Source organism: Aricia agestis, chromosome 15 (genome assembly GCF_905147365.1).
Source record: "Aricia agestis chromosome 15, ilAriAges1.1, whole genome shotgun sequence".
Taxonomy (NCBI): Eukaryota; Metazoa; Arthropoda; class Insecta; order Lepidoptera; family Lycaenidae; genus Aricia; species Aricia agestis.
In genome coordinates, this window is record NC_056420.1 from 8,260,939 (window position 1) to 8,284,435 (window position 23,497).

Sequence of the window (23,497 nt, forward strand, 5' to 3'; positions counted from 1 at the left end):
AAATCGTAGCAAAGTCAATTCTGTACATTGCATATTTTTGTATAATAAATAATACTTGGGATGTGATCTACTATGCTAACGCGGACGAAGTCGCGGGCAACAGCTAGTTCTTAAATATATTATATTTGGCATACTTTTTTAGGGTTCCGTACCCAAAGGGTAAAAATGGGATACTATTACTGAGACTTCGATGTCTGTCCGTCTGTCTGTCTCCAGGCTCTTACTCAAGAACTTCTGAAATCTTCACAGATTGTGTATGATGCCGCTGTAAGAACAGATACTAAAAACTAAATAAAATTAAGATTCAAGGGAGGCTCCCATACAACAAACGTAATTTTTTGCCCTTTTTAGCTCCTAATCTGTAGTGGGTATATTATGTAGCCACATGATTTTTTTACGAAATCCTCAATTATGTGTGTACTTTAATATTTAATCGCAAAATTAAAATAAAATAAATAATAAAGGGGCAAACGATACAAAACCATACAAAAAACAATTTTTCCCTATTTTCGCTCTATAACGGTACGGAACCCTTGGTGCGCGAGTTCGACTCGCACTTAGCCGATTTTTTGCGGATGATAGTACAGGTGATGTTGTATATACCGGCTCCCCTAATATTTCTCGCCAAAATGTCACTTAGAGTCGAAACGAACTTGTGTCTAAGGTGGAGAATTCATTGGAGAAGGTCTCTGAATGGGGAAGACGTAACTTGGTCAACCCCGCCAAGACACAAGTCTGCGCGTTCACCACTAAAAAGTCACCAATGGTTGTATTACGTACCTATATCTTCGTTTCGAGGGCACATCTTTAACCATCTCCCCTAGCATTGAGATACTTGGCGTCAACATATCGAGCGAAGTCCAGTTCCGATATCATCTAGAGGGTAAGTCCAAATTAGCCTCGAAGAAGCTTGGTGTTCTTAACAGAGCGAGACAGTACTTCAGTCCGGACCAACGCCTACAACTCTACAAGGCGCAGGCTCGGCCTCTTAAGGAATATTTTTCTTATCTCTGGGCAGGGGCGCCAAAATACCAACTGCTCCCTCTGGATCGTATCCAACGAAGGACCGCTCCAATTGTTGACTGCCATAATGTTTTCAAACAGCTTGGACCCCTTGGAATTACGCCGAGATGTAGCTTCACTCTGCATCCTCTATCGGTTGTATCACGGGGAGTGCTTTGAGGAATTGTTCGGAATCATACCACCTGCAACTTTTCGCTATCGTCCCACGCGAAAAACATACCATCCTCATCACCTTGATGAGTGGCAGTCTTCCACAGTGCGTTTTTCGTGTAACTTTCTGCCGCGCACTGTAAAACTCTGGAATGAACTGTCACCAGCAGTATTTCCGGACCTATACGACCTGCAAACCTTCAAGAAAAGAGCGTATTCCCTCTTAAAAGGCCGGCAACGCACCTGCAGCTCTTCTGATGTTGCGAGTGTCCATGGGCGACGGTAGTTGCTTACCATCAGGTGACCCGTTTGCTCGTTTGCCCCCTCATTTAATAAAAAAATATATATAATAATAATAATATTATGAGGTAGGATTTGTACTAAGTAATTAATATGTATTCTGTGGTAGCCTGTAGGATTAAATAGATTAACGGCCGTTCCTAATATTTGATCTATCTCTGGTTTTGCCCTACTAGAGATAGGAATAGCTCACGAAATAAATTATGTCAATTGTGAGCTATTCCTATCTCCAGTAGGGCAAAACCAGAGATAGATCAAATATTGGGAACGGCTGTAAGAAACCTGAGGAAAAATCTTTGAACCAACTTTGAACAATTTTTTCAAATCACTATTGCTATAGTCATTTAATCAGGAGAATAAAATATTATTTCTAATAGCGTTAAGTAAAAAACCGTGTTGGATATGTTTTAGATTGCTTGTTTCCTATGAGAGGCCGGCCCGGTCTCTCATAGAAAATCAGAAATGGAACAGCAAGAAATAGAAAGGAAGTAAGCGACAAAATGGTTTTTGTCGCGTAATTTAAAAGCCATAAATATATTTCATATAAGCTAAGGGCAAATTAAAGTGTATGCTTGAACCAATCTATGTACAAATTTTGGAAGCTTAAATGATAAATCACTCTCCTCTGTTGGCAAAATTAGAATCCCTTTTTTTACAGAGGTCTTTCTGATTGATTATTCTGCGTTATAAAAGTTGACCAATCGTGTTATGCTATGGGTAATTCAAAGACAAAGACATGATGAACACCGGTGACCGAGACACAATAGAAATTCGATCGTGTCTCGTTTTTCCATGATCGACGGGTAGACTATAAACTATAAAGTACCGTAATATGTACACCGTTTAACATAGTCCATAAATTAATAGTTAAATCATGACTTCTGCGAAATCGTATCATTAAAAATTTAATTATTCATAATATAACTACTTAAGTACTATAAATAGGTATCCGGATTTCAAATAAAATTATGTAACGAAATTAATTTTCCTCTACTTATCAAAGTACGTGAAAGGGAATGGGATTAATAGGTAATAATTATTGTCAAGTTATGCGTCCAGTTTTGTCGGGAATGTGAAAGAGTGATGTTGTGTTTTTGTATTTTTTTCCTAAAATTAAGTTAGTAGGGTTTTTAATGTGTAATATTGGTAGGATAGTAACCATTAGATATTCGTTATCGTGCACAAGTGTAGGAAAGTGACGCAATATCCAGAAACAAGCTATTTTGTGTTCCCTCCAAAACTCCATTGAAAGTTTCAATAAAACGTCTACCACTTTACTGAATCGACCGACTTGACTCCTTGACTGTATTGACTTTTTACTTCGACTTTCACTAGACTTTTGACCTGACGATATTATAAAGAAACGATGCTGAAAATTGTATGTAACAATATTGTTTTCCCGCCATTCAATAATACTTGACACTGGCCATGGTTATATAGCCAAAGTGCCATTATAAGAAAAAAAAAATTATGCGTCAACTGTCAGTATACTTTCTGTCAAAGTCAAAGGTATGTCAAACTGAGGTCAAAATGTCAAAATCGTAAAAGTTGCATTAAAATACCGAAAGATGGCAGGAGTTAAGTGCTGCTTTATCATTTCAAGAACCAATCAAATGTCGAATAGTGTCTACTTTCATGACGTCATTATTTCCACGTTGGAAGTTGTGAAAAAATGACATGTTTTAGCTAGATATAATTTTATTGTTACAAAATAATCAATTTACAACACAAGCGTGAAACTGTTCAATTCGACGAGCATAGTGAAAACAACAATCAAGTGAAATATTTATTTACAAAATGAAATCAGTAAACATAAACATAGTAGATCAAAATGAGTCACGACAATGAAGAAATCAACAATATCCTGGACTATTATTTAACAAAAAATGCACAGGATTACAATACAGTGAAGTTGAATCCCGATAAAATGGATGTGTTTCAAACGGGAAACATAATGGTTAGTATCTGTACAATTACGAGCGTGTCGCAATAGTAATTATCGATACGTTATCAGCTTACAAAGTTAACTCGGCAACCGAAACGCAGATAGAGTGATTATTAAGAGTACGAACGCTATCACCGCCCGCTACACTAGACGAGAAGTGCAATGGTGACTGGCAAACCCCGTTCTGCAGCTTTCTTGGCTAGCTAGTAGCTACACTCCCACTTTTACCGTTATCGACTACCCGTTCATTTCGTTTTCGGATCGGTCAGCGTTTGTCCGCTTTTAAATAAGTCTCTCGTAATCTAATAAGTGTAATAGGTAATTAGGATCAGTGTTACGGGTTGCCCCTGTGTTGTACGAGGATTGCGTGACGGCGTATGTGAGCGACTGAGCGACCCCGGCTCGGAGTCGAGCGGCGTAAACAATCTCATTACAGTGCCAGCGAGGCACCATGCGGTCGGCGCCTTGCCATATGTACAATACTCCCAGCAATTTTTAATACGAAAGTTACAGTAATTTTCCTCAAAACAAACAGTAGTACTGTTTCCGAACATAGTGTTGTGCGGTGACCTGTGACAGTGTTTTTGTGTTCCATTTTAATGGAGTTTCAGTGAACTTATGTTTGAATTATAGATATAACTTTTCAAAATGGATAAAAAATTAGATCTACTCTCTCTGTTTGAGGTAATATCTTTATAATGCTATATGAGAAGGTGTACATTCCTTATTTTTTCAATGTTTTATCTCATAAGATAAATAATAAACATTATAGGAAGGAAAACAGGAGTTGTGATAAGAGATAAAATTATTTGATTATAATTAGTGTGTTGTATAACTGGCGAGTTAACTTAACATCGACATTTTAATGATCTAAATTATAAATACTTTCTCCTTTCAAAAAGTAAAAGTACTGAAAGTCACAAAGTAAAAGGTTGATTTGCTGAAAGTATGCAGCTATAATAGTATTGCAGACTAAGACCCAATTTCACCAACAACTGTAAGTATTAACAGCTTGTTAAAATGTCATTCTCTTTCATTTATATGAAAAACGAAAGAGTAACCATGATACTAATTCAAGCATTAACTTTAACAGTTGTTGATGAAATTGGGTCTTAGTCTGCAATACTATTATAGTTACCAATTTTGGATACAAAACTATTCATCTACCTTTTTACTTAAATTGTAATATTATAAAACTTTAGCTATTTTAATTTATGAAGCCCTAAGCGGCCGCATCTGGCCGCGATAACAATAGATAAGCTATTGTGTCTCGTTATTCCACGATCGATGGGTTAATGTATGAAATGATAAACCGAGAAAACTGTTGTGTGTATTTGGAGTGTGGACTGAAAATGTACAAGATTATAAAAGAAACACACTCATTCTTTTAGCCTGCTATACTCCACTCGGTCTATCTTGTCGCTAGTGGTCATTGACTCCCTGTCAAAAACTTGTCATTTTCCATATAAAACCAGGATTGACAATATCTGACACTTCATTGTCAATTGCGGTTTATATGGAAAATTACAAGTTTTTGACAGAGAGTCAATGACCGCTAGCGACAAGTTAGACTGAGTGGAGTATAAAAAATTATATTTCATATATATATTTTGATATAATAATGAATTATTGTTGTACACAATTAACTTCTGCTGTTTTTAGGATTTTTTTGTATTACAAAAGTATTAACGGTAAACTATTTTGTTTTAGTCGGATCCGTGGCAGGCGTCCGATGATCTCTTGGAAAATATTTTCTCCCTTGACGAAGGTTCTTTGAATTTGTTGGAAGAATCTTTGCCAGATTTTAATATTCCGGAGAGTATTCCACAGCCCGAGGGGCTCAGTAGCTCCAGCTCCGATAGTGGACTCTCGAGTGGATCTCTTGAATGGTGAGTTTTGCATGTTCTTCTGGCATTATAATTATAACTAACTTTACAACTGTATACAAAGTAATATAGGCTTTCAGTTATGGAGGATTTATTTTAAATCAATTGATACCAATTGATACCATATTTTTTAAATTTGTATTGGTAAGGCCCTGCAATAATATGATGCAGTACATCATATTATCATACAACAGACCTTAAAAATATTATTTTTTATTTCCATAATTAGGGCACAGTAATATTTAGTAAAATGATCAAACATGAGTCACAAAATAACTTAACTTTGACTTACTTTAAAGTTAATTACTAAAATCTATTAACATGATTTCATAGCTTCAACAAACTATAGAAACCACTAATTATTAGTAATTAAGTACACATTTTAATCATTAAGGAAAAATACTTAAAATAATGCTTTTATATTTATTACCAACAAGGTTTAAATAAATGAGTGAATGTTTTATAGTAATTTCTTTGTTATTACCCTAGGTATAATAATATTCAATGTGAAACATACGAAAATCTGTCATAACAAACCATTATTATGAAAAACTTTCATATAATGATTCAATGTTAATATGGCACTTTATTGAATCTATGTGATTTTTTTATTTACTTATCTATAGGTTAGGGCCATAGCATTATAATATTTGATTAAGATTAATAATGCTAGTTAGTACAAATTATTTATTTAAAATTTTAATTTATTTTATTTATATTTAGTCAATGTTACATTACAAGTAATGCAGTAAATGACTGACAATATTATGTTAGAGTAAATTAGTTATGTAGTTAGCCAATAATGAGATAATTATTATTAGTTAAATGAATCAATCATTAATTAGTACTCTACTGCCTGTATACTAATTATTGTTATACCTAATTGCAGAAAGTTGTTATGGGCAATTTAAATATCTTATCATTACATTTTTATATAATTTATAAAACAATATATATATATATATATATATATATATATATATATATATTTCCACCCCGGAGTTGATATTACGTCCTACATGGCGGTTTTTACCGATGATATTGCGTCCGACTGACTTGTTACGTCCTGTATACGGACGCAAGATTGACCATCTCTCAAATTCAGCCAGAAGTAGTGTTAAGGTTAGTACAATGGCTGGGTGAAATATTGGCATGGACGTTGTTTTGTCACCGGAGTGCTTTTCGGCGTATTTCTTAGTTCCGCTATTTGGCGCGCGAATTTTGGAGGTCGCTACTGCGCGCCGTATATTCGATACTTTGTTTACGTATAACACGCCGATAATGTTGATTCCTGTATATAATAAAAGTTTTTATCAATTCTTATGTATGATTTAATTACGTCCCACAAAACGACATCGTCCCAGAGGAGACGCGGGGGTGACAGAGGCGAGGGGGCGGAGTTCGCACGCGACATGCAAGGGCATGTTTTTGTTTATATTTTTTGCCGGCTAGCGCGGACGTAATGACGCTTGTGGTATAAATATTGTGTAGTGGGGCGAATATTTGAGAGAGACTAAATTCATGTCTTCGAAGTTGGGTTCACAACGCCTTCGTAAATTACACATTTCAATGTCTAATTAACTTACGAAAATGCTGCTTAAACTATTTGAAAGTAGAGTTAATATTTCAAAAGTTATTATAAAAAAAGTACCAAATTATGAAATTTTTGCGTGTCGTTTCGATACTGCCGCTTACAATTTATTATTTATAAAAAAAATGAGCTAGAAAGGATTAAAAAATTTGATGTTATTTTGAAGATAAAGAACTAATAAACTATCCGATACTAACAAATAACACATCAATACATTAAATAACTAAAAATTATATTTTTAAAATGTTCTTAAAATTCGCGTCATTGTCCTGCGCATTGTTTGTTTTGAATGCCTTGCCGATATACTCAACGTGACGGGTTGAAACCTATTTTGCGATAAAATCTGCTGGCTCACTTTATTTGATCGCAGTGCTTTGGTGTGGATAGAGGTCTTCGTTTTATGCTCTCTCTCTCTCTTTGAAATACGTTCTACAAAAATTTCCAAATAAGACGTCATTTACATTTCTCGATGTGTGCCAACATTTGTCTGTTTTTCACTACTTTTTTTTTATACCAAGTTATAAAGGTCCGCAACATTTCTAAGTTCTTAATAATTTTCTTAGTTTTCTTTATATCAATACTTAATTATAAACGAATTTAGTGAATTCCTCATTTTCCTGAACGTCTTTTTCCTGAATAGCCCTAAAAACATAATGACGATCTTTCAGAATAATGATCAAATCTGTAACTGTATTTCAGGAAAACAGGAACAAATATATCGAATCGATGCAATGTCGATATTACAATTAGGTAGTAATTTGACACATTTTCGAAAAATAGTAGTAGAATAGTAAGAAAAGTAGTAAAAATGTTATCTACACTTCAATATTATAAAGCAGGAAAGGTTGTTTGTTTGTTTGAACGCGTTAATCTCAGGAACTACTAGTCCGATTTGAAAAATTATTTCAGTGTTAGATAGCCCATTTATCGAGGAAGGCTATAAGCAATATTTTATCACGCTAAGAATAATAGGAGCGAAGAAATAGAGGAAAATGTGGAAAAAACGGAGGGAAATTATTTGAAAGGGCTTATTTGAACGCGCTTATCTCAGGAACTACTGGTCCGATTTGAAAAATTCTTTCAGTGTTAGATAGCCCATTTATCGAGGAAGGCTATTAGGAATATTTTATCACGCCAAAAATAATAGGAGCGAAGAAATAGAGGAAAATGTGGAAAAAACGGGGGAAATTATTTGAAAGAGGGCTTATTTGAACACACTAATCTCAGGAACTACTGGTCCGATTTGAAAGATTCTTTCAGTGTTAGATAGCCCATTTATTGAGAAAGGCTATAGGCTATATTTTTTTACGCTAAGACGAATAAAAGCTAAGAAATAGAGGAAAAAATGGAAAAAACGGGGGAAATTATTTGAAGGGGCTTATCTCACGAGCTACTGGAGCAATTTTTCCTTTTATTTGGTACAGATAACTGATAAGAATTAAGAAATTGACCACGTGAAGTATCATAGGCTATTTTTTGTGCCCTAATTTGTCTGTGAAATATCTAATTTACGCGAGCGAAGCCGCGCGGAACGTTTGATAATAAAATATTATTTGAGAAATAATAAATAGGTATCAGAATTATTATTATTTAACAGGTGTACATTTTTTATTGCAGGTGACTCGAAAAGGTAGAATATATTTTTTTAAAGGCAGATTTTGGTATTAGCTATATTTTGGGAAATACATTTTTATAATAAATCAACACTTTTACTAACATACAAGTTTTATTGAAAATCCTATTTTTTACTTATAATAATAATAACCCCCACACCGGTTTCGGTGACGGTGGCTGGTTTCATTGAAACCAGGCCAGTTACGCAGGAGTAATTTTTATAGTGCCCAAGTATGTGCGCAGTACACATGAGCACTCCTTTTAACTCTCATAACCCAGTGGGACGGACGACCGACACGACTGGCGAGAGATGCGCAGGATCGACTTTTACATGCCCATCCGTGATCTGACGCATGGATCATCTTACTTGTCAGACCTTATTTTCCTGTTCTGAGTGTCAGACAATCAGGTGATCAGCTTGCAATGTCCTAAGTCCTTACTAAACTTGGAAATAACAATTAACAATATGTTTCCAACACGGGAATCAAACCTCTGAGTCAAGAGTCACGCTCTGGACCACTGGACAACGGAGGCGTTTATAATAATAATAATAATAATAATAATAATAATAATATAATCAGCACGAATATGGATAAGATTTTTAAAATAATCATTATTCTCAACAAATTGTCATTATTCTAAGTAAACACGTCATTTTCCACAAATTTTGTCATTGTCATGAACAACAGTTTTTACTTAATATTAAACATCTCTTAAATTATTTAATTTTTTTTTCGTGACTCTTACAGAAAAGGAATTCTATTTCGGTGTCTTTTAACACCAGAAACATTCAGAGCAATATTTAAGGGTTTTTTAAAAAACACAATTTTTGGCCTGAAATAACATTTTGAGTAGATTCACCCAGTGGAAGTAAAATAACAGGCACAATGAAAAGAAGTGCTAGGATACTCTCATTAGTAAGTAAGTATCCCATTAAGTATATTAAAAATAATGAATAGGTAAGTACCTAGTAGGTTTTAATTTATACTTGGTTTGTAAATTTCAATTATGGTTATTATCAACAAGTTCACAATAATAATAATAAAAATTATTATTATTGTGAACTTGTATTATAATCAAATACCGTCCTCTTTTTGTACAAAACAAATTAACAGAAATAATAGGTACTATTATAATAGTACCTATTATTTCTGTTAATTTGTTTTGTACAAAAAGAGGACGGTATTTGATTATAATACAAGTACAAAACAAATTAACAGAAATAATAGGTACTATTATAATAGTACCTATTATTTCTGTTAATTTGTTTTGTACAAAAAGAGGACGGTATTTGATTATAATACAAGTTCACAATAATAATAATTTTTTTCGTAAGTAGTAGGTTAACGCGCGCGCGTAAACAAACACGACGCGACGTTGCGTTCTGTGCTGTGATAGTCATAGTCAATCATGGTTGTCGTGATTGATGTAGATCGTTTCGATCGTTTTTTGTATTGTTTATTGTATCAAGTTTGATTAATTTTAAACATTGATTTGATTTGTAATCTAATTTTAATTGCCTGAAATGTAAAATCAGCGATATGCGATCAGTAGTTGGGAAAGGGTCCGGTGGCTTTAACACAGGTTATACTGTAACCTAGCTAAGCTGCCGGTTGCGATCTTAACATTTTAATATTAAAAACCATTGAAAATAAAATAATTTGCATGTTGTAATTGTCTAGATTAAGGTTTTTATGTTATCGAGCCGAATAAAAGTACATTATTATTATTATAAGTATGCCATCACAGTTACTATAAATCTTGTCAAGGGTGTCGATTTAGGAATGAAGAAAGTCACCAAGTCAAGATTTTAAAAAAATCTCAGAACACTGTACAGTGTACAGCCCAGCCCATGACCCGGTAACCACTTGACGTTGAGTTTCGATGCACTTGTTTGGACTATTTCACTTCTCATTACCGTGGCTTTCTAATAGCGAAGGAATTATTTAAATTGGTTCAGTATTCTCGTAACTCGTAAGTTAAATAGTAATAAGCAAACGATTAAATATTTCGTCTCTACAATATTAGTAAGAATAGATATTTAAAAATACATTAGTCCCAACCCAATTCGCAGTCTAAGCTCAGTCACTGATGGGCTTTTGTTTAAAATATACAATAGGTAAGTACTTGTCAAAAAAAATCATATACGTAGGTATGTAGGTAGGGACATAGTAGTTAATACAATCGATCCAAAATACTTTTAGACAGGTAAGTATATAAACAGTTCAACAACAAACAGGACACTCGACGTCAGGATAATGATCGTAAATTGCATATTTACAAATGCTGCACCAGAAAAATGAAGATTTATAAAGCGATTTTATGTTCTTTCGTTTCATAGGTAGAACAAAATGATTTGTAATAATATTGATATTATTCTTGGTCGTTGCACCACAGTTAAAACATTTTTTTTGTATTACAAAATGGGTCGACGGCCAAGGCCATTTTATTTTGTCTTTAAAATAGTTTTGAAATCACTTCTTTTAAAAAAACGATCTACATCAATCACGACAACCATGATTGACTATGACTATCACAGCACAGAACGCAACGTCGCGTCGTGTTTGTTTACGCGCGCGCGTTAACCTACTACTTACGAAAAAATTTATTATTATTGTGAACTTGTATTATAATCAAATACCGTCCTCTTTTTGTACAAAACAAATAAACAGAAATAATAGGTACTATTATAGATAATAACCATAATTGAAATTTACAAACCAAGTATAAATTAAAATCTACTAGGTACTTACCTATTCATTATTTTTAATATACTTAATGGGATACTTACTTACTAATGAGAGTATCCTAGCACTTCTTTTCATTGTGCCTGTTATTTTACTTCCACTTGGTAAATCTACTCAAAATGTTATTTTAGGCCAAAAATTGTGTTTTTTAAAAAACCCTTAAATATTGCTCTGAATGTTTCTGGTGTTAAAAGACACCGAAATAGAATTCCTTTTCTGTAAGAGTCACGAAAAAAAATTAAATAATTTAAGAGATATTTAATATTAAGTAAAAACTGTTGTTCATGACAATGACAAAATTTGTGGAAAATGACGTGTTCACTTAGAATAATGACAATTTGTTGAGAATAATGATTATTTTAAAAATCTTATCCATATTCGTGCTGATTATATTATTATTATAAACGCCTCCGTTGTCCAGTGGTCCAGAGCGTGACTCTTGACTCAGAGGTTTGATTCCCGCGTTGGAAACATATTGTTAATTGTTATTTCCAAGTTTAGTAAATACTTAGGACATTGCAAGCTGATCACCTGATTGTCTGACACTCAGAACAGGAAAATAAGGTCTGACAAGTAAGATGATCCATGCGTCGGATCACGGATGGGCATGTAAAAGTCGATCCTGCGCATCTCTCGCCAGTCGTGTCGGTCGTCCGTCCCACTGGGTTATGAGAGTTAAAAGGAGTGCTCATGTGTACTGCGCACACACTTGGGCACTATAAAAATTACTCCTGCGTAACTGGCCTGGTTTCAATGAAACCAGCCACCGTCACCGAAACCGGTGAGGGGGTTATTATTATTATAAGTAAAAAATAGGATTTTCAATGAAACTTGTATGTTAGTAAAAGTGTTGATTTACTATAAAAATGTATTTCCTAAATATTCCTTATAGCCTTCCTCGATAAATGGGCTATCTAACACTGAAAGAATTTTTCAAATCGGACCAGTAGTTCCTGAGATAAGCGCGTTCAAATAAGCCCTTTCAAATAATTTCCGTCCGTTTTTTCCACATTTTCCTCTATTTCTTCGCTCCTATTATTCTTAGCGTGATAAAATATTGCTTATAGCCTTCCTCGATAAATGGGCTATCTGACACTGAAAGAATTTTTCAAATCGGACTAGTAGTTCCTGAGATTAACGCGTTCAAACAAACAAACAACCTTTCCTGCTTTATAATATTGAAGTGTAGATAACATTTTTACTACTTTTCTTACTATTCTCCTACTATTTTTCGAAAATGTGTCAAATAACTACCTAATTGCAATATAGACATTGCATCGATTCGATATATTTGTTCCTGTTTTCCTGAAATACAGTTACAGATTTGATCATTATTCTGAAAGATCGTCATTATGTTTTTAGGGTTATTCAGGAAAAAGACGTTCAGGAAAATGAGGAATTCACTAAATTCGTTTATAATTAAGTATTGATATAAAGAAAACTAAGAAAATTATTAAGAACTTAGAAATGTTGCGGGCCTTTATAACTTGGTATAAAAAAAAAGTAGTGAAAAACAGACAAATGTTGGCACACATCGAGAAATGTAAATGACGTCTTATTTGGAAATTTTTGTAGAACGTATTTCAAAGAGAGAGAAAGAGCATAAAACGAAGACCTCTATCCACACCAAAGCACTGCGATCAAATAAAGTGAGCCAGCAGATTTTATCGCAAAATAGGTTTCAACCCGTCACGTTGAGTATATCGGCAAGGCATTCAAAACAAACAATGCGCAGGACAATGACGCGAATTTTAAGAACATTTTAAAAATATAATTTTTAGTTATTTAATGTATTTATTGGGATCTATTATATAGGTACCTATGTATGTATCGATATAACATATAAGGTTAGGAGGAAGCAACAAACTCAACAGTTTATGGCGTACATACAAAAATAATATACGGTACCGATATAATCTCAAATATAGTAAGGAGTCATTTAATTAGTAGAATGCATGGAATTAATATAGTACAATATACGGTATCAATATATCCATACATTTGAATGGATGTAGGAAAAACGATGAAATGCATGGAACGAATACAAAAATATACAATGTGTCACATGATTTCCATCGAGAACGGAAGCAAAAAATCAGCGAGAATTATTTGAAATTGAATATCTAATTTTCGTACGTAAACAAAATTTCTCGTCGACAATAGAATTCACATGGCAGCAATGTAACTATATTCGCACGAATAACAATTAAAAAGTCATTGGAAATGGTAGACGCCATAGGGTTCGACTTTGAAAAGACGCAACAAGTCTTCGGCGATTTAAATATATATATATATATATATATATATATATATATTACTTATAATAAAATAAAAAATATCTTATCATTAGTCATAGTAACTAAACTAAAAAAAATGCCTCAATTTTGAATAAAGCTGAAGAATATTAACCTTGTTACTTTAAATTTACTGTTAAAGATAAAACTGTAAATTATTATAAATTAAATCACTATTCAATAGGTAACTTGCAAAAAATGTAATTTGTTTCAATTAATTTTGATCTAAAAAAGCATCATGCATCATGTACGAGTTTCTTCCGGGTTAGTTCCCGAACCGGTGGTAAGCACCATACTTTCGATGTTCAGAATGAATTTTCTAAAAACTGTGAACTATGAATAAAAATGATTTCAAAACACCAAACGACCGTGTTCGGTGAAAAATGAAAATACTCTCATGGTATCTACTATCTATCCATCGTTACTCTAAACCTGCGATGCCGCTAGCCGGAGGTCGACAATCTCGATACCGCGATTCGGCGGTCAACCAACCCGCACGAAGCCTGCTGGCTACTCGACATAATATTATCTTATATCTCGTCGTATTTTACCTTCGCACATACATTTGTCAAACAATTTGAAGAGTTTTGGGTTCTTTTAAAGACATAACGACAAGTTAATTGTTCCCAAAGCTTTTATATCTTCCGAGAATCAGGATTATTTACATATAATTGCAAATTGCAATAGCATTTGATATTCATCGAATTAATACTGTCTGTGCTTTACATAATATCTAAATATATAAAACTCAAAGGTGACTGACTGACATGGTGATATATCAACGCACAGCCCAAACCACTGGATGGATCGGGCTGAAATTTGGCATGCAGGTAGCTGTTATGACATAGGCATCCGCTAAGAAAGGATTTTGAACAAATTCTACCCCAAAGGTTTTAAAATATTGGATGAAAGTTTGTATATAATAATACTTCTTAAGAGGATTCCACACCGCCCTTTTTTCCATACAAACGTTGTCCCCTGTTTCCTCCCTGGATAATGCTAGTAGAGCTATAATTTTTTTCCTGAATATCTACGGCCACTAATACAATGTCCCTATGTTTTCTTTTTTTTCATAATTTAATTATTAAATAAGATATGAACGTTCAAAAACCCAAAAAAATGGCCAGATTTTCCACTGTGTTCAAACGTCCAGAAAACAGATTTGGATAGATTATACAAAAAAAGCAAAACATAGGAACACAGCTCAAGCCTTTTTTTAATCTTTAATGAAAAAAGTACTTAAATCGGTTAAGTTTTGGAGAAGGAATCAGGGGACAACGAATCGTTGATTTTCTGGATTTTCTGCAGTTGTCTCTATCGCGTTCTGCGGTATAGGCTTGAGGTAAGGGAGACAGCTATAGATATTACACGTACTTTTTTTTTCATTTCTCTAGCCGCTGTGGTATCCTCTTAAGGCGAGCGAAGCCGCGGGCAAAAGCTCGTTACAAACAAATGTACCCATAAAACCTAAAATTTTGCTCCAAGTAAACTTAACAAAAATAAAGCCAAATCTATGATGATCGGCTTGCAAAGCTGCACTTGACTGATAGATAGATCAACAGTCAACTCACAAGCTAAACCTATCGATGATTTGGAAACGTGAAAAAGTTAAACGCTAGTGGAAAATATACTCTTTTTAGGGTTCCGTACCCAAAGGATAAAAACGGGACCCTATTACTGAGACTCCGATGTCTGTCCGTCTGTCTCCACGAGTCCAACTTGCACTTGGCTGTTTTTTTTTTTAATGAAATAAGGGGGTAAACGAGCAAACGAGTCACCTGATGGAAAACAACTTCCGTCGCCCATGGACACTCGAAGCATCAGAAGAGCTGCAGGTGTGTTGCCGGCCTTTTAAGAGGGAATAGGGTAATAGGGGAGGGTAGGGATGGGAAGGGAATAGGGGAGGGTAGGAAAGGGAATAGGGTAGGGGATTGGGCCTCCGGTAAACTCACTCACTCGGCGAAACACAGCGCAACCGCTGTTTCACGCCGGTATTCTGTGAGAACGTGGTATTTCTCCGGTCGAGTTGGCCCACTCGTGCCGAAGCATGGCTCTCCCACGTCTTAATTATATTTCTGCGTCAATTAAACTGTAAAAATTAAAATCTCTCCAACTCATAACAGATTCAAAGTAAAAGGCCTTTCTAAATATTGCGTCACACTGGTATTCAAAAGTGGAACATGTTGGTCAGTCTGTGAGTCATGTGTCACGGCGTTGGCGCGAAAGTGTCACGTCAGAATCTAGTTGTGACACAATATCCTCCGATTGATTTAACTCAATAACTTTCATCTCATGAATATCGTTGTCCTTCATAGAACCGGTTAGCTTATTTTAGAATTGCATTACTTTTAAAATGTATATGTAACAATAGCCTCCTGTTTTTGAAACTGAAGTTTTTCAGCAGTTTCAGAAAATATTCATTAGATACCATATTGCATAGATTGAAGGCATATATTAGGACATAACATAACTGAATATGTGGACTTAGTGAAACCGAACACTGAATAAGCCTTAAATTATTATTTACTAGATGATTTTTTATCGCGCGGGAACCGTACATTTTTCCGGGATAAAAAGTATCCTATGTCCTTTCCGGGACTCAAAGTATCTCCATACCAAATTTCAGCAAAATCGGTTCAGCGGTTTGGGCGTGAAGAGGTAACAGACAGACAGACAGACACACTTTCGCATTTATAATATTAGTATGGATTATACTCATTTGTATGAGTATAATAAAGAATAATTTAAGACTTTGATTGTTAAATTACTTTGTCAATTATTGGCAAAGTAATTAAAATATTGACAAAATTAAAGATTACTTATATTTATGGTCAAACTTTGACAAATATGTGGCTTGGGTCATTGCACTCCGCTATTTCATTCCAAAGTATATTGCGTGGATTTGGATGTTCGGCAAGTAAAGATCACTCACCTTTTTGATCTACACAAACATGAAACAGTAATATTAATATGTATTATATAGACTCGAAGGCGACAAAGTTAAGAAAGACTCAAGAGTCAAGACATCTCAAAAAAATCATGTCACTTTAGTGGGATTTGGTTAACTTAACTTACGTTAAATGTCATACCGTGTTTTTTAACTACGTCGCAAATTATAATCTTATAATTTAAACAAAACAATCTATCCAGAATATTGTATATTTATATGTTACATAAGATCGGTTTGTTTGTAATGATTGCAAGTATTAACAATTATTATGATGAGGGTTTGTGGGAGAAAAAAATCCAGCTCCAGGGGGACCCTGGAAAACCGCGCATTTATGTTTTTCCTTCTATGCACTCCAAACATTTCCCGTTCTTCTAGATACTTACGAATTAGAGATAGCATCTTGCCTTAGACTCTGTTAAAAATATTGATGTAACAAACAAAATCTGTACAAGCAAACGCACTTATCTGCAGAACGGACGCGTATGTATAGGTTGTATTGAGGTCGGCGACCGAATACCAAACTCCAGTGGAATCACAATTAGACAATATAGGTTATGATGTAACCGTTATTTTCTTCTGTTTAACCTGTAGTTAAATATTAAAAACGATGGTTAAATATAGGATCGTAAAATATGTTAACTGGTTGAGCAAATAACCAGTACCACAATAATGATTCGATTTTGTAGGAATAATGATTTAGATAGTTCCTTAAGTACTTATGTTATAAAAATGAGAATATGTGTAGATGTCTGTTTGTTACTTCCCTCTAATGTTGGGTTTCTATGCTTGCCAAGGCTTGGCAAGCATCCACAAGGCACAACTCACAAGCGTCCACAAATCTCGCTTGTCATTTGTAAGTCGTTCACACGTTTGTGAATGCGTCTGTGTATTATATAATTTATAATGTGCGTACATCCATGATCCAAGCAAGCGCCCTTTGATCTGTGTCCAAAAACCGACACTACACGGATCGGATACAACTTACAAGCGCCCACAAGCTTACTCAAGCCAAGCCAGATACTCTCTTTACACGCTTGTGCTTGTGGACGCTGGTCAAGCCTTGGCAAGCATGGAAACGCAGCATTAAATAGATTAAGGCCCAATGGGGATTGTCCATTTTTTTTTAATTTTGCTCATTACAAAAACATTTCGAGGAATCGTTTTTCTGTATATAAACGAAAAAAATACCCATTAGTTACTTATATTTTTGAACAAATATGTTTAACCTTTGTTTGACCTTCAATGGCGTTAAATTTTTTTTGGACAATGCCCATTTTACCAACGTCTGTCAGTGTTAACGCTCGAATTATAATCACGTTAACTCTTTTGTTTTTCTTATGAATAAAAGAGAAGACATTTTAACAAGTTGTTAGTTCACTAAAAGACGTTGGCGAAATTAGGGCTAAATGTTACTCTTTCGAATAAGTTACTTGACTTACTTACAATAGTTAATTTAAAGGAAAATGTGATCGGCTGACGAAGTAGACACCACACATCATATGCTCTTAACAGGAAAATATTGAAAAGCAGTCTGGATAAAGACTGCTCGCAGATACATTTAACGATACCCACTCATTAAATGAAGCGTTTGATAGAAAATGTTTGGAGTGTATGTCAAAACTTCATGAAATTAAAGTTAAGTAATGCTGAAGTATGTATTTTATGGTAGTACTAGTTGACCCGGTGAATTTCGTATCCCTGCTAATTTATGAACCTTCCCTGGACTTCCACAAACAATTATTTCGAGATTAAATTCAGCAAAATCGGTTCAGCGGTTTGGGTGTGAAGAGGTAACAGACAGACAGACACACTTTCCCATTTATAATATTAGTTATGGATATCGATTTTAGCTAGTACTACTAGTTACTACTTAACTACGCTTACTTAAGCGAGCTTCACACTAGTACAGTGCACTGTGCACTTGACAGTCTCCTCGACCGCACCTGTGGCCAGCGACCACGTGGGTGACACCTTTACCGCTATGTATACTAATGTTGACGGGTTAGGTCAACGACACCGTTCGACCATGAATGACGCTAACTTGGAGTAATGTAGAGACTTGTGGCATGTGGGCAATGTTTTTGTGGTCCTGAACCATGGTTAAAAACCTGGCAAAAAGTTACGTTATAAGTTTTTAATCGTCCTAAACAATTGAATTGTAGAATTGTTCCTTTAAAATAAATTTGTGTAATTAGCTATCTATACTATAATATTATAATTCTGCAGAGTTTGTTAGTTTGTTTGTTTGTTTGTTTGAATGCGCTAATCTCAGGAACTACTGGTTCGATTTGAAAAATTCTTTCAGTGTTAGATAGCCAATTGGTCGAGGAAGGCTATAGGCTATATTTTATCACGCTAAGGCTAATAGAAGCGAAGAAATACAGGAAAATGTGGAAAAAACGGGGGAAATTATATGAAATTGCTTATTATCTTAAGATTCTTAAGAACTACTGAAGTAATTTTTATGTTATTTGGCAAACATGAAGAATAGACCACGTTAAGGGACATAGGCTATTTTTTTGTGGAAAAATGTACGGTCGCGTGAAATTCCTAAATTACGCAAGCTAAGCCGCGCGGAACATCTATACATAATAAAATCGTGGGAAAGTCAATTCTGTACATTGAATATTTTTGTACAATAAATTATTATTTATTGTACAAAAATATTCAAGTATTCTTGGGACGTGATCTACAGTCTACTATACTAACGCGGACGAAGTCGCGGGCAACAGCTCGTAATCTTATATTTGTGGTGCCCGCTCTCATGTAGTAAAGTGACAAGTACATATTCCACGGGAAGTAATGCGAATGTAAAAAATATACAAAGTTTTCTTTCTCTTATACTCTAAAATTTTAATTTATTTTGGGATCCACACGTTTTCGAGTCTATTAAATGCAAAAAACACATTTATATTCAAATTCATAAGTAAATAAATATTTCGACTGCTCTTAGGTAGACTATCGTAAGCCACAAAATGGCAAAATTCGTTTTATTGCGAAAATGCATAGAATTAAGTTGATCTTTTAGGATCTTCAAGAAAAAATATTAAATTCGAACTATAACTGTCTTTTTATAAACGTAAACTAGAGTATGATTCAAACGCCTCCGACGTTATTTATCGTTAGTCCCTTAGCGATAGTCTACGCGGAGTAATACGGGAGCAGATACCCGAATTTACACATCGTATGTATCAGTTGCAATTGTCTACGCGCCGGATGAACCCTAATGTAAACTATAGTTTGTTCTACTTACAATCGTTTACATTGGAACTTCTTTCGAAAAATATATAGCAAGTGTAACTTACGATTTTCTTCGTTGGAATTTTAGTAATGATAAATATCGTATGATAATTATACAATACTAGCTGTTGCCCGCGACTTCGTCCGCGTGGACTTCAGTTTATAGCGCGCGATGTCAACAAAATTGGTGTCAAAAGCTTTTATAAAAAAACCCTGGTACCCCTTAAATCAATACAGCTGTGCAGTGTGCAAACAATAAGTACTTCATTTTTGTACGTTAAACTTTATATATTATGCCAAATTTTAAAGCTTATTTAGCCCCCCAATTACACAACTTTACCCATAAACTATTTATCATTGATAGGTTTAGCCCCAATTTCACCAACGTCTGTTAGTGTTAACAGCTTGTTAAAATATCCTGTCTTCTCTTTCATTCATATGAAAAACAAAACAGCTAACGTGATACTAATTCGAGCATTAACTTTAACAGTCGTTGGTGAAATTTGGTCTTAAGGTTACGTCACTGCCTGCACAGATAAAGTACTGAGTTATTTAATACCGTAGAATAGATATAACAATCGAAAAAAATCGAGACTTAAATGTAAGATGATACCACCTCTTATAGAAAGACTTTTGAGCAAGCGTCAGCGCGATGTAGAAGACGCACGGCGCCATCTATTATGAATTTTTTGAACAAATTTACGACCCTTACAACCCTTTTTTCCAGTAAAAAAGTAGCCTATGTCCTTTCTCAGGCTTTAGACTATCAGTATACAAAATTTCATTACAATCGGTTCGGTAGTTTTGGCGTTTGGCGTGAAAGCGAGACTGACAGACAGACAGACAGACAGAGATACTTTCGCATTCATAATATTAGTACAGATTATGTGCACACTGCACAGCTGTTTTTGGGTATTTTGATTAATTAAGGGCCGCGCTACACCGGAATGGCAGCGGCCAGGCGAGCACTTTCAGCGCTGCCATTCCGGTGTAGCGCGGCCCTAAGAGGGGTACCACTTACCAGGGTTTTAAAAAGTTTTTAAATTTGACATAAATTTTGTTGACACCGCGCGCTATAAACTAAAGTCCACGCGGACGAAGTCGCGGGCAACAGCTAGTTATGAATAAAAACAATAATATATAATAAAGTAGGTATGATTAGTTCTGTTATAATAATGAAGTAAAAAATAAAGCGCCATCTGTTTTCATATATTAGAATTAAAATGTTGATTGCATTGATATATTTTCTGGATGGAATATAGGCCAACACAACACACTCGAACTCCTTAGAAATGCAGTAGGAGTTCTATAAGATAAGATAGATTGATTATTATTATAGCAAGTGATAATATTATTAAACATAATATTCTAACGTATTAAAAACTATAAACAAAAACATAATAACTAATAAGTATGATTAGTTCTATGTTCCAACGAAGTAAAAAAAAGCGCCATCTGTTGAATCTTATTAGAACTAAAATGTTCATTGCATCGCGTCGATATATTTCTGGATTTTTTATAATATTATACATAAAATATATTTAAGATTTTTGAAATATTATTTTAATACACATCCAAGACCCAGGAACATTGAAAACTTTTTGTTCCGCCTGCGGGACTCGAACCCAGGACCCCCGGGATGAGCGCTGGCCACGCGCAATGCGAAGTAATTTTTATCGATATTTTCATGGAAATAAGATATTTTCCCACATCAAAATGTAGCCTATGTCCTTTCTCAGACTCTAGAATAACTGTGTACAAAATTTCATTGCAATCGGTTCAGTAGTTTTGGCGTGAAAGCGAGACAGACAGACAGACAGACAGACAGAGATACTTTCGCATTTATAATATTAGTTTTTGGCGTGAAAGTGAGACAGACAGACAGACAGACAGAGATACTTTCGCATTTATAATATTAGTATGGATTAGTATAGAAGTATAGATACATAAAATATATTTAAGTAAAAAATAAAACGCCATCTGTTGAATCGTATTAGAACTAAAATAAAATAAAACGCCATCTGTTGAATCGTATTAGAACTAAATTGCATCGATATATTTCTGGATTTTTTATAATATTATACATAAAATATATTTAAGATTTTTGAAATATTATTTTAATACACATCCAAGACCCAGGAACATTGAAAACTTGTTCCGCCTGCGGGACTCGAACCCAGGACCCCCGGGATGAGCGCTGGCCTGCGCAATGCGAATAAATTTTCATCGATATTTTCATGGAAATAAGATATTTTCCCACATCAAAATGTAGCCTATGTCCTTTCTCAGACTCTAGAATAACTGTGTACAAAATTTCATTGCAATCGGTTCAGTAGTTTTGGCGTGAAAGCGAGACAGACAGACAGACAGACAGACAGACAGACAGACAGACAGAGATACTTTCGCATTTATAATATTAGTATAGATTCTACTTCGGAAACTATTATTTTTTATTTACTGTATCTATATCTTACTACATTCTACGTCGTACTATTCATTGACTTACGATATTTTACCGATCTATTATTTTAAAAACAACTATTATTTATGAAATTAGGGGCAAACAAGCAAACGAGTCACCTGATGGAAAGCAATTACCGTCACCCATGGACACTCGCAACACCAGAAGAGTTGTAAATATGTTTTCAGGTCGTATTGGTCCAGAAATATGCCGGTGGCATTTGTTTCAGTTTTGCTGTGAAAGAATCATCAAGGTGATGAGGATGATATATTATAACGATGGCGAAATCTTGCAGGAAGTGCGATTACGAGCAATAATTCCTCGGAGCACCTCCCATTATTACCAGTCGTGACTTTTCCTTTCTATGACCTTCCTCCTAATGATGTTACGCCAGCTTTTCTTTCCTTTTTTTGGCCACTGGAAAAGCCTCGTATTTTTATTTTTATTTTTTGGACTCATAATTGTGATGTGGACTTAATAGGAGCAGTCCCAATCATTAGTCCTGACGATTGGGACTGCGGCCCGAGGTCTTTCTCCCTCAGTCTCGCCAGTGACTATTTTAAAATTATCTCCTTTCTTTCTGGCTATGTGTCCACTGTCCATAGCATTGTAAGATATATTGAGGCAGGTGGTAGAGAGCCTTGTTTTTATGTTTAGCTTAGCCAGGATGGACGCGTTAGTTCTGAAAGAAACCATGAAATTTGGCGCATTTTCCTTATCGAAGGCGTTCTATGTTGTGTCTGCGGTTTAAAGAATTCAGAGTCCATGTCTTGGATCCGTAAAGGAATATGGAAAATACTAAAGTACGAACAAGTTTCGTTTTATTTTTTAAGAAATCCTTTTATCACGCCAGGTTTTACGTATTTGAGATTTAGCACTCTTAGCCATCCCAATTCTTCTACGGATATCTTGTTCACAGGAGCCATTTTTCGTAATAGTGGACTCAACAGGCCTTCAGAACAATCCGCAACATAAAATAATATACCTATTACCTAGCAATGGTTTATGATTTTCTAGATGATGCCTACAACTCCTAACGCTAAAAATTTGTTTGTTTTGCGGAGACCGTATATTTTACCAGTACAGAAAGTATCCTATGTCCTTTTCCAGGACTCCCAAGTATCTTCATACCAAATTTCAGGAAAATCAAACGATTTTCCTCGTTTGGGTGTGAAGAAGTAATGACAGAGACACATTTTCGCATTTATTATATTAGTATTAAAGTATGGATTACGATGAATACTTATCTCATATTTTAAATTATACAGCATATCATATAGATTTTTAAGAATGTTA

The 23,497-nt window shown here is 34.7% G+C and overlaps 1 protein-coding gene across 3 annotated transcripts in view; it reads left to right on the forward strand.

Moving 5' to 3' along the window:
- The first annotated feature begins 3,123 nt into the window (after positions 1-3,123).
- The window catches only part of LOC121734283 (cyclic AMP-responsive element-binding protein 3-like protein 1), a 42,896-nt gene continuing 22,522 nt past the window's right edge, over positions 3,124-23,497 (forward strand). For 2 of the 3 annotated variants that reach the window (XM_042124780.1, XM_042124779.1), the window contains exons 1-2: positions 3,124-3,430; positions 5,129-5,307. In XM_042124780.1, coding sequence (XP_041980714.1) covers positions 3,305-3,430; positions 5,129-5,307 — 305 coding nt within the window. In that variant the 5' untranslated portion in view covers positions 3,124-3,304. Of the gene's footprint in view, positions 3,431-3,507; positions 4,103-5,128; positions 5,308-23,497 lie in introns of those variants that run through there. The other variant, XM_042124781.1, reaches the window with a different exon arrangement.